Source organism: Sorex fumeus, unplaced genomic scaffold, assembly GCF_029834395.1.
Source record: "Sorex fumeus unplaced genomic scaffold, SorFum_2.1 ptg000006l, whole genome shotgun sequence".
In the NCBI taxonomy this organism is placed as follows: domain Eukaryota; kingdom Metazoa; phylum Chordata; class Mammalia; order Eulipotyphla; family Soricidae; genus Sorex; species Sorex fumeus.
In genome coordinates, this window is record NW_026606063.1 from 55,547,306 (window position 1) to 55,559,918 (window position 12,613).

The following is a 12,613-nucleotide window of genomic DNA, read 5'->3' on the forward strand; positions in this document are numbered from 1 at the left end:
CGTCCACCTTGCTGCCAGGGAGGGAAAAGGCGGAAGGGAGCAACACCCTTTCCCTCCCAGGGAGGCATGGCGCCAGAGTTTAATACATGGTCCATTCACTTTTCTTCTGCAAGCTGTTGGGCTCTGGACTAAGTCCTTTTGCCTCTGGAGTCATGGACGTGCCAGAGAGCCGCCTGTGGGGGGCAACTCATGACCTCGGTAGGGCGTGAAGGATGAGCCAGTACCGTCCCCCTTCCCATGAGACTGCAGTTGCCCCTTCACCGCCGGTTCATACCTGGCTTTCTAATAAGCTCTGAGGTGGTGGCCACCTTGCTGCCAGGGGGAAAAAGGTGGAAGGGAGCAATACCCTTTCCCTCCTGGTGAGGCATGGCGCCGTAGTTTAACGCACGGTCCATTCACTTTTCTGCCACAAGCTGCCAGGTTCTGGATTAAGTCCTTTTGCCTCTGGAGCCATGGCCATGCCAGAGAGCCGCTTGTCGGGGGTAACTCGTGACCTCAGTAGGGCATGAAGGACGAGCTGGTACTGCCCTCCTTTCCATGAGACTGCAGTTGCCCCGTCACTGCTGGCTCATACCTGGCTTTCCAATAAGCTCTGAGGTGGCGGCCACCTTGCTGCTGGGGGCGGGGGTGGGAGGCAGGGGACAGAAGGGACCAACACCCTTTCCCTCCTGGGGAGGTATGGCGCCATAGTTTAACACATGGTCCATTCACTTTTCTTCTACAAGCTGCTGGGCTCTGGACTAAGTCCTTTTGCCTCTGGAGCCATGGCCGTGCCAGAGAGCCGCTTGTGGGGGGCAACTCATAACCTTGGTAGGGCATGAAGGACGAGCTGGTACTGCTCTCCTTCCCATGAGACTGCAGTTGCCCTGTCACCGCCGACTCATACCTGGCTTTCCAATAAGTTCTGAAGTGGCGGCCACCTTGCTGCTAGGAGGTTGGGGGGAGGCGGAAGTCATGAGAACTTTTAAGATCTACTTTGTTAGTAACTTTTAGATAGTTGAAGCAGAAATTTTTCATTTTTGGACAGGTGAAGAATCTTTGGCCTTTTTTTTTAATTCAGTGTAGTATTTTTTAATACTCATCACCATATTGTGCATTATATTCCAGTGAACTTTTTGTTTGTTTTGTTTTGGGGCCACATGTGGCTTGATCAGGGCTTACTCCTGGTTCTGCACTCGGATAACACTTGGTAGGATCTGGCTACTATGTGTAGTGCCAAGATTGAACCCAGTCGGTCATATACAAGGTCACATACCTTATCCACTGTACTCTCTCTCCGGCTCCCAATAAACTTAGAAGACAATTTCTCTTTCCTTATCATTTGTTGTTATCATTCCTCTTATGATGATGGGAGTTATTGCACACACTTCATTGTGATGCTCCCAGGTCTCAATTATTTGTGGTGCTCAATACAGGTAGCATACTTGGTTGAAACACCAGTGATTCCAAAGAACAGAGCTTCCAGGATAGTTCTCTATTGTGTATTTACGTAGGATAATGTTGGGATTGAATTCATGGCTTCATACTGCAAGATAGTCACTCTGCCGTTGGGTTATTCTCGGACCTAATCCCAATAACTTTTTTCTTATGAAAGCAGTGATTTCAAGGATCTGTCGTACTCAGTTGTGTACTCTGAACTGAGGAAAGAAGTTCAATAGGATGAAGAGGGGCACAGCATGAAATAAGGTTAAACAGTGGGGACCTGTTGAGGTGTTTTTGCTTATGAGAGTTAGAATATTTTATTCATGTGTTAATATGACCAACTTGTGACTCATGGCTTAGTGTGCAAATCATTTTGTTTATGATGCGGGGTGTTGAAACCTGGGCCTTACACGTGTTGATTCTTCCAAATCGTGAACATAGAGTATGTTTCCATTTTCTTGGGTCTTCTTTTATCTCTTGTAGGAGTGATTGGTAATTTTCACCAAGTGGGTCTTTTTACCTTTGTTAAATTGATTCCTTAAATGAGGTTTTTGACATGATTTTAAATGAGATGTATTTTTTCTTTTCTCTTCTACATTGTTGCTTATTTATAAGAATACAACAAATTTCTGTGCATTGATTTTGGAGCGAGCTATGTTACTGTGTAGGTTTGTTGTTTCTAGAGATTTTTTGGGGCGTCTTTAGAGCTTAATAGATAAAAGTCTGCAAATAGTAATAGATTGACTTATTTGCCAATTTGAATTCCTTTTTTGGGGAGGTGGGACTTGAGACTACACTCAGTGATGCTCAAGAATTACTCCTGGAGGTGCTCAGGTGACCATGTGGAATGCTGGGGATTAAATTTGGGTCTGCTTTGTGCAAGGCAAACACCTCTACCTGCTGTACTATCTCTCCAGTCCACCAATTTGAATTCCTTCCTTTGATTTCTTGTTTTCGCTTGGCGGTTGTGATGAGGATTCTCTTAACTAGGTTGAATAATAGGGAGGAAAGTGAACAGCCTTGTTTCTTTCCTGTTATAGAAAAAAATGCTTTCAGTTTCTACCCATTAAGGATGATGTTGGCCTTGGGTTTGTTGTATATTGCCTTTATAATATTGAAGGTTCATTATTAAAGATAATTTATCATAAATTGTCAAATATTTTCTCTGCATCTGTGGGGTTGTTTTTGTCCTTCCTTTTATTAATATGGTGGATCACATTAATTCTTTTACATATTTCAAAACAATTGCATTCCTGGGATGAATGCCTCTTCATCATAATGTATGAAGCATTTAATATGTGTATTCTATTTGCTAGAATTTTGTTTAAGATCTTTATATTCATGTTCATAAGGGATATTGATCTGAAATTTTCTATTTTAGTAATGTCTGTCAGTTTTTTATTTCAAGGGAATTTTGATCCCATAGAAACTTTCTAGGAGGATTCCTGTTTTTTCTATGTGTTGGAAGAGCTTGAAAAGTCTAGGTAGTAGGTCCTCTTTGATGATTTGGAAAAAAGTTCACACATGAAACTACCGGGTCTGGAATTTTTGTTCTTAGGGAAAATATTTTAAAACATTTAAAAGTCCTTGATAGAAATAGGTCTATTTAAATTTTGTATTTCCCCCTGTCTCATTTTTGGAAGTATAACTAGAAATTTCTTAGTTTCTTTTAGATTCTCCAATTTAGTGATGTAAAGTTGTTCATAGTAATCTCCCATGCTCTTTTGTAATACTGAGGTATCTTTTTGTAATTTCTCCCTTTCATTTCTGATCTAATTTATCAGGATTTTCTCCTCTCTCTTTCATGTGACTAGACAAAACAACTCTTTGGGGGGTTATTTTACATCTTATTAATAAAAATTAATCTTTCTGTTGGCCTTATTTTTTCAAAAATGTTTTCTTGATTCTGATGATATTTTTGTATTTTTTTTATTTCTGTATTTTCAGTTTCTGCTCAGATTTTATTTCCTTCCTTCTACTTTGGGTGTCCCTTATGAAGTTCTGGTTTCTTGAGATGTGAGGTTAAGTGGTTAAATTTCTACTTATGCTTATTCTTGTTTCTTAATAATGCCTGTAGTGCTATTATCTCCCTTAGTACAGTTTTTTTTTGTAAATTCTAAGTTTTGGTAGCTGATGTCTTTATTCTCATTTGTATGTGATCTCTTTTTTATTTTATTTATTTTTTCGCCAAAGAGAGAAATGATTTATTATTTTCTCAGAGATAATTGGATTCTACTAGAATTAAGACGTTTATTTGAGAGCTGGGATTATGTTGCTGGCCCACTCCAGATTTTTGTGATCTCTTTATTTTTTAAAAAAAATCCTCTTTGATCCAGCAGTGGCTCAATAGTGCGTTGTTCAACTTCTAGGTATTTGAGTTTTCCTCAGCAATTTTTGGGAAGTAGGGGCCTTCCAAGCAGTGCTCAGGAGACTTGGAGTTCCAAGATGAATTTTTTTGCCAAATGGGCTAGAAGTTCAGTGTGAGGGCCTGAGGCTGCTGTGCTGAAAGGGTCTTGTGGCGATGGTGATACCTTGCCACTTGGAAGTGCTTGGGGATCCCCACGGCTCAGGGAACTATGTAGTGTTAAGAATATAATCTGGGTTAGGTGCATGCTTGCATGGTACACATGCAGCCTTGCTGCTGTTCTATCTCCTGGTCCTTATCCTAGCTTTCTGTTTGTGGTTTATTTACAACTTAAAAGCATTATGATGTGAGAGGATCCTGTCCTCCCGTTGTTCATCAATTTTGCTCGAGCGGGCCCAGTAACGTCTCCATTGGAGACTTTGTTGTTACTGTGTTTGGCATATCGAATACATCACGGGTAGCTTGCCAGGCTCTGCCGTGCGGGTGAGATACTCTCGGTAGCTTGCCAGGTTCTCCGAGAGGGGCGGAGTAATCAAAGTCGGGTCGGCCATGTTGGCTGCATGCAAGGCAAACGCCCTACTGTTGTGCTATCGCTCCAGTCCATGTGAGAGGATAATTTATCTCATTTCCTTTTCTTGACTTTATGAGGATCTTTTGTGTCCAAGATATGGTCTGTCCTAGAGAACACAGGAAAAGAATGCATACTTGACTTTTTTAGGATATTTGTAAATTCTCTCTCATCTATTTATTTCTTTAAATCAGTTTTTCCCTTCTTGATTCTCTGGTTCATATATCCAATAGTGACAGTATGCCATTAAAATCTTCTATTACAACTATATTGCCATTGATATTTTTCTTCACACCTTTTAGTAGTAGTTCTACATATACTACTGATCATTTATTGCATGTGTGATACTGGATATGTTTTATTGATAAGTCGACTCTAATCATTGTATAGTGTCTATCTCTGTCTTTTATTATCTTTTTTTTAGATTAAAGCTTTTTTTCTCATACAATTGTGGCTGGTTCTGCCTTTTTTAGCCCTCTATTTACCTGTCTGATTATTTTCTAGCTTTTTACTTTAAGTCACTGGGACAGTTCAGTGAGTCTCTGATGAGCAGTAAGAGGTTGGGTTCGGTTTTCTGATCCATCTAACCACTCTGTCTTTTGATTGGTGAGTTCAGGCCATTAAAGTTAAATGAAATTACTGGAATAATGGGATTTAATGTTATCTTTTTGTGGAAATTCTGAACTTTTGAGTAGTTAGTCTTTGTTTTGTTGTTATTTTTATAGTAGACCACTTAGTACATCTTGTAACACTAGCATAATGACCAAGAGTTTCTTTAATTACAGCTTGTCTGTAAGTTTTGTATTGCACCATTGAATTTGAATAATAATTTTAGCTGGATGCAGTATCTTTATTTGGCTACCTATTGCATTCAGAGTGCTGGCTATATCATATAATTCCCTTTTAACTTTTTTTAGTTTCTTTTGAAATATCTGTGATTTTTTTTTCTTTTTGGGTCACACCCTGGCGATGCTCAGTGGTTACTCCTGGCTCATGCACTCAGGAATTGCTCCTGGCGGTGCTCGGGGGACCATATGGGATGCTGGGAATTAAACCTGTGTCGGCCATGTTGGCTGCGTGCAAGGCAAACGCCTTACTCGCTGTGCTATTGCTCCAGCCCCCATATCTGTGATTTTTATCGGGTATCCCTTATAAGTAATTTTGGAATTTGCTCCTGTTGCTCTTAGAATATGTCTTTGGCTCTTGCCAGCTTAATTATATTTCTTGGTATTTTTGTTTGAATTCATTTTGAATGAAACTACTTGAGATTCCTGAATCTCATACGTGGTTGATCTTCATCTTGAAGAGGTTTTCAGCTAGAATTTTTCTTGCCAGAACTTTTTCCCCAGTCTTTCCTTTCCTTCTGAGGTCCATATTATTTTTCTTCAGGCTATCCCATGGACTTGACATTTTCTTAAATTTTTTATTATTCTTTCTTTTAAAACTTTATTTTTATTTACTAAAATAAAATTTGTTGTTCTTGAATCACTGTGAATTACAAAGTTACAAACCTATTTGTGATTGAGTTTCAGGCATACAGTGTTCCAGCACCAATCTCTTCAACAGAATCCACTACTCTTCTTGCTGATCTGAAGACAAGATCAGCAAGAAGAGTATGCCTTCTTGCCTCCAGTGCAATGCCTCCAGTTTCCCTTCTGCATTCCAGCACTGCCTCTATGGCAGACACATTTAGATTATCCTAGTGATCCCTTCCTTAATTATTCACTATCACAATCGCTGTCCAAATGGAAAACTTCCTACTGAAGGCCAGTTCTTCTGTTCTTAATTTCTATTTCTTTAGCCATTTGATATTCCCCTAGGAAGTTTCTCTATATCCTACATATGAGAGCCATCACTCTGAGTTTGTTCCTCTCCCTCTGACTGATTTCAAAACTCAACATGATACTCTCCAGATACACATTGTAGCAGCAAATTGCTTGACTTCCATCTTTTCTTAAGGCCAACTAGTATTCCACTGTGTATATGTACCATAGCTTATCTGGTCATCTGTTCTTAGACATTTAGGTTGTTTCCAGATTTTGGCTGTTATGAATAGGAACACAGGAGTTTCTCCTGCAGTGAACACAGGAATGTCTCTTACTGTTTTGGGATGCTTTCATACATCTTATGTTTTTGTACACTGATTTTTTCCTCTGCTTTTGTCATTCTGCTGCTTCTTTCTTCTTTTGTGATTTTTAGTTCTTCTTCAGAGAATGAAAATGTTGTCTTCAGATCAGCAATTAGTTTTTTTAAGAATTTTAAAAAATTTTAACTTATTTATTTTTATAAAGTTGTTGTTCATGATTTATTACAATTTGATATTCCAAGACCAATCTCACTACCAGTGCACCTTCCTACCACCCTTCAAACCTGCTCTTATAGCAGGCCCTGCATAATTTATTTTATATTGCTTGTTATAATTCACTAAAAATGATTAAAAAATATTTTCTTAGAAGATGGTATGTGAATATTTTTGGAGCCAGTGAGCCATTAAGCCCTTGTAGAAGAGATTTACTAGCATGATATTAACTGTTAAGCCTTCCGTGTTTATATTTTCTTAATCCAAGATTGATCCCATCCAATGTGTTGTGCTAGTCCTTGTTCATCAGTGGTGTAGAGTTTAAGATGTCCTGTGGCTGCAAATGCAGTTGCATACTCAAAATTTTTGAATGAGCTAATCCAGTTGGAGTTAAATTTTTAACTGGATAGTGACTTTGGGTACCCTGAATGACAGCATGGTGAGGGGTCTGAAAGCTTCTCTGCAAATTATTGATCTTTTTTGAGATTTATTTATGAGTCTCTGGATCATGGTCCTTTAATGAGCTTATTTGGTGCCAGAGGCAGTTCATGCACATGACTGCCAGTCTTTAAGAAGAGCAGAGAGATGGGGGGAGATACCCCTTTCCTAACTCCATGAGACCCTGGAGATTTCAGTCACAAAACCTGCATGCATATCAACAATTTCTGATTGATTTTTTTCTTATATTTATCTTTCTTTATTAAAACTCTTCTCTATTTATCTTTATTGAAACTCTTCTCTGTTATTTTCATAACTTATATATAAAACAAGGTTTTGTGTTTATAAAACATTGTTCACTTTGATGAACAATGAAATTCACTTAAAAATGGTTCCTCCATAAAGGTATTATTTCTTTATTGACAGTTATGTTTTAGAGAAATATAAATGGTATAAGGCAATATGAACAAAAATTTTTATAATGAAAATTTTAAAATTTTATTAAAGAATAGAGGGTGAACACATAATCCTTATAGTAGATACTACTTTGAGGAGCTTGTTCTCACTCTTAAGGTGAAGTAAAAATTGGGAATTAGAAGTAAAGCAGTGTAAAGAGAAAAATATATCCAAAAAAATCGAAGATGTTTGCAGGTTCCAAAAAAACAGTAAATAATTTTAATTATTTGTAAATGTTAAAATAGCTTGGAGGACTATATCTCAAACCCAGACATTATTTTGTGTCAAGTCATTTGCTGCTTGTTTGTCTTTGATAGCGCGCGTGCAGGGCTGGAGCGATAGCACAGCGGTAGGGCGTTTGCCTTGTGCACAGGCCAGCCCGGTCGAGCCGGGTTCGATTCCTCCACCCCTCTCGGACAGCCCAGCAAGCTACCGAGAGTATCTTGCCCGCACGGCAAAGCCTGGCAAGCTACCCGTGACATATTCAATATGCTAAACACAGTAACAGCAAGTCTCAAAATGGAGACGTTACTGGGCCCGCTCGAGCAAATCTATGACCAACGGGAGGACAGTGTTTGTTTTTGTCTTTGATAAACAAGAGGAAAGGGAGAGGGAAAGAGTGGGATTACAGGTAGAAGGTGAAAAGAGAGAAACTTAATTAGCATCTCAGTCATTGTACTTAAACTTTGAGGAAGTATGGGCAGGGTGGTTAGTTGATCACATAAATATGTAAAGTCTTAATAGTCATTTCTTTGTCTTTTTCTTCTTTGTTGAGGTTATGAGTAATATGCTCAACTAGGTATTTAATAATATTTGTATTATTATTATTGCGGAGGCCATAGTTTTCAAAAGTAGTGTCTTACTCCTTAACGTTTTTTTTTTTTTACATTTAAGGGAAGAAAAAACTGAACAGTTATTGGACTGTAAACAAGAACTTGAGCAAATGGAAATAGAACTGAAAAGGCTGCAACAAGAGGTTTGTACCCAGAACAGTTATTATTATGAATAAAGACAATTGGAAACTGAATTATATCCATCGAATTATAACCTGTGGACAAATAATTGAGCTACTGAGGCTTAAAAAAGATACAACGACTTTTTTAGAATTTTTTTCTTGAAAAATGCTGAAGCCAAAACTAGAAATCAAGGTCTTTAGACATTTCTTTTAGATCAGTGCTATGCAAGTTTTGCTGATTCAAAGCAACCTTTTAGGACTGGGGTAGTTTTCAACATTTTTAAAATAAGGTTTAAAATAAGGTTTATGTGGATTTGGAAACTGAAACAACTTTACTGTAAACTGTGGTGCTGCATATGATTCTTCTTGGGTGTTTACTCTCTGGTGGTGCTTTATGTTCATAATACTTTTTAAATTTTCACCTTTTTTGTATTAAAAATGAGAAAACCTTCCACCCAGGATTGAATGTATGGCTTCACAGATGCGCAGATGCATGGCAATCACTCTGTGGCTGAGCTACTACCTAGCTCTGCTTTCTAAAATTGGGTTTTATTTTAATAGATCTTCATGTTTTTTTCACCTTATATATAAATGATTCAGGAATTTACTTCTTATAATCACTATTTTGTTTTTATTTGGAGATGCACATGAGGTCTTCGTTTACTCTTAAATAGTAGGGATTGGTTTGAGGGTGGACAATTGTTTTTTCCTTTACTCCCCCTAACCTGCCTTTAATGGTCCATTTATAGGACCCTACACTGAACTTTCCTTGATGAATCTTACTGAAGGTTACAATTCTTTTTTTAATTTTTATTAGTGAAACACCATGAGGTACAGTTGTAGATTTACAATTTTTTGTGCTTGGGTTTCGATTATACAGTGATCAGATACCCATCCCTCCACCAGTGCCCATTTTCCACCACCATGGATAATATCCCTCCCCCCCCATCCCCCCCATCCCACCCTGCCTCTGTGGCAGGGCAATCCCTTTTGTTCTCTCTCTCTTTTTGGGTGCTGTGGTCTGCAAAAGAGGCATTGAGTGGCAAACATGTTCAGTCCATAGTCTACTTTCAACATGCATCTCCCCTCCTGGGAGGATCCTCCAAACACCCTCCGTTTGGTGCTCCTTTCTCTAGCTGAACTGTCCTTTCCCCTAGAATACCCGGCTGGCCTCTAAGCTATGGAGTAATCCTCCTGGTGCTGATCTCAGCTATTCTTGGGTATTAATCTCATATTTTGTTATTTTATATCCCCCAGATGAATGCAATCTTTCTATGTCTATTCCTCTCTTTCTGACTCATTTCGCTTAGCATGATACTTTCCATGTTGTATCACTTGTATGTAAATTTCATGACTTCATCTTTTCTAAGAGCTACATAGTACTCCATTGTGTAGATGTACCAAAGTTTCTTTAAGAAGGTTACAATTTTTATTTCTAGATACATTGTGGATGCTGCTCACTTCTTGGTGGGAGAGTTCTAAAATAGTTGTTTTCAATCTTTTGTTCTCAAAATTCTGCCACTCTTAAAATTAATTGACAGAGAATATAAAAGTTAAGACTCCCGCATTGAACCCTTTGACCCTGATACCACATTGACCCCTGACCATTGTAGGGTATAGCCCTGTATATCCCTAGTTATTGCCAGAGTAGACCAGGTAACCTCTGATGCCAGATATTCCAAAAAGCAGTGAATCCTCAGATCCTGGCATTGATCTACTAATTAAGTTGATCAAGGATCAAGGGCTAAGCAGTGGTACAGCAGGTAGGGCACTTGCCTTGCATGTGACCAACCCAGTTTCAATCCCTGGTACCCTAGATCATCCCCTGAATACCTCCAGAAGTGGTCCCTGAGCCAGAGCCAGGAATAATCCCTGAGCACCACTGGGTGTGGCCCCCAAAACAACAACAGAAATCCCAGGAATTTGATATTATCACATAATGTAATAGAAACAGTATTTCTCTACCCAGAAATCAGTGTATTATTTGCTATCATATTTTTTTATTATTTTTTTTTGCTATCATATATTTTAAAGTTAAAGTTTCGGCTTCAAATTATAATTTACTGGAGGTGAGACGCCACAACTGTCATCCCAGGTAGACCTAGTGTCTGAACCAAGACCTCTGGAACCTTCTTGGGATGGGTGCAGGCCCCATCCCGAGAGTTCCCACCCTGCCAGAAAGCCAGGGTCCCATTCACACCTGACTTCCTCCAGCATACAAAAAGGTCCAGCTCCATGAAAAATCTCAGAGAGATGTCAAGCTGCTAATCACCCCAGTTTCACAGTTCCTGGATTGAGCAGCCTCATGCATGGCTGCTCAACATCTCCAGAGTTCACCCATACTGACAGCCCATTGTAGGAGCACAACAAATTAGATGGGAAAGTTGTGTAGAGATTCACTATTTAGTGAGTGAAAACAGTAACTGAGAAAGCTCAGTTAGCACCTATCGGCACAGTAAATCCTCAAACAATGGCTTTAGCAACACTATTGTGAGATATATGTTGTAATAAGCAATATAAAGTAAATTATTTTGTGCCTGCTAAGGGGGCAGTCTAGGAGGTGCTGGTGGCATTGGTGAGGAGAAGGTCACACTGGTGATTGAATTGGTGTTGGAACATTGAGTACCTGAAACAACTGTATTAGAAACAACTTTATAAATCACGGTATTTTTTTTCTTTTTGGGTCATACCTGGCGATACATAGGGGTTACTCCTGGCTCTGCACTCAGGAATTTCTCCTGGCTGTGCTCGGGGGACCCTATGGGATGCTGGAAATCAAACCCAGGTCGGCCTTGTGCAAGGCAAATGCCCTACCCACTATACTATCACGCCAGCCCCTATAAATCACAGTATTTACATAAAGTTTCAAGCATTAAATATGTAATTCATTGTGCGTGATATAGTTAAAAAAGCTGAGTGCATACGTTGCATATAGGAAAGATGGGTTTGATCAACTCTGCATATGGTCCCCCAAGCACTGCCAAGAGCAATTCTCCAGCACTGCTGGGTGTGATCCAAAACATATTAAGAGAAGGAAAACTTATTTTAAAATATCCTAAATATTTTTGCATTCCCGATAGAGAACATTTTATAAAAATTTAGTATATAAACATAATTTTTATGTTTGTGTGTATATATGTATAGGTATAATTTTTTTAAAATTCCTTGGCGTTGGGGAGGTAGTACAGCAGCCATGGTGCTTGCGTTGCATGCAGCCAATAATCTGGATTCTGTCCACAATACCCTTGTGGTTCCCTGAACACCACCAGGAGTGATCCCTTAATGCAAAGCCAGGAGTAAGCCCTGAGTGTAGCCAATGTTGCCCAGAAACCTAAATAAATAATATTTTTCATTCCTGGTTTTAAAAAGACTTTATATCTTACCATTTGAAAAGTAATTGAAGTATAATTTACATACCATAAAAGTCACAGTTCATCTAATATACAGTTCATTGATTTTTTTAGTAAACTTACCAAGTTGTACAATCAAGGCATTTGAAAATGTAAAATACATTAATATTCATTTATTTATATTTAGAACATGAATTTGCTTTCGGATGCCAGATCTGCAAGAATGTACCGAGATGAATTAGATGCACTTCGAGAGAAGGCCGTCAGAGTTGATAAGCTTGAAAGTGAAGTCAGCAGATATAAAGAGAGACTGCATGATATTGAATTTTATAAGGCAAGAGTTGAGGTATGTTGTGTAATTTAAAATAATTTAAAGTATAATTTTTTAAAATATTAGCTTTTTTCAAATTTCAGAATGAACTTACTAGAATTATTGATTACAAGTAACCTTCAGATATTTTATGATTTAAAAGATATTTTTGAGAATTATTAATTTTATTGAACTCTGAAGAGTTTTATAATGGACTTCCTTATTTTGTCTTATTAGATAGGGCAGATTTTCAAAATCACTAAATCATTCCATTGTATGTATGTATACAAAAAAATTTTGGGCTTGGAGATAGCTTAAAGGGCTGAAGAACATGACTGGTATGCATAGGTTTCCAACAAAGATTTGTGAATTAGATCTTCAGAGTATTGGAAGGGCCTGAGGTATCATCTCAGAGGTGGAGTGCATACTCTGCATTCTGGAGGCCCAGCA

The 12,613-nt window shown here is 38.4% G+C and overlaps 1 protein-coding gene across 7 annotated transcripts in view; it reads left to right on the forward strand.

The window, feature by feature from the left end:
* CCDC88A (coiled-coil domain containing 88A) overlaps nucleotides 1-12,613 on the forward strand; it is a 129,603-nt gene that overhangs the window by 59,563 nt on the left and 57,427 nt on the right. For all 7 annotated transcript variants that reach the window (XM_056122545.1, XM_056122546.1, XM_056122547.1 and 4 more), the window contains exons 9-10: nucleotides 8,443-8,524; nucleotides 12,041-12,199. In XM_056122545.1, the coding sequence (XP_055978520.1) occupies nucleotides 8,443-8,524; nucleotides 12,041-12,199 (241 nt within the window). The remainder of the gene's footprint in view (nucleotides 1-8,442; nucleotides 8,525-12,040; nucleotides 12,200-12,613) is intronic.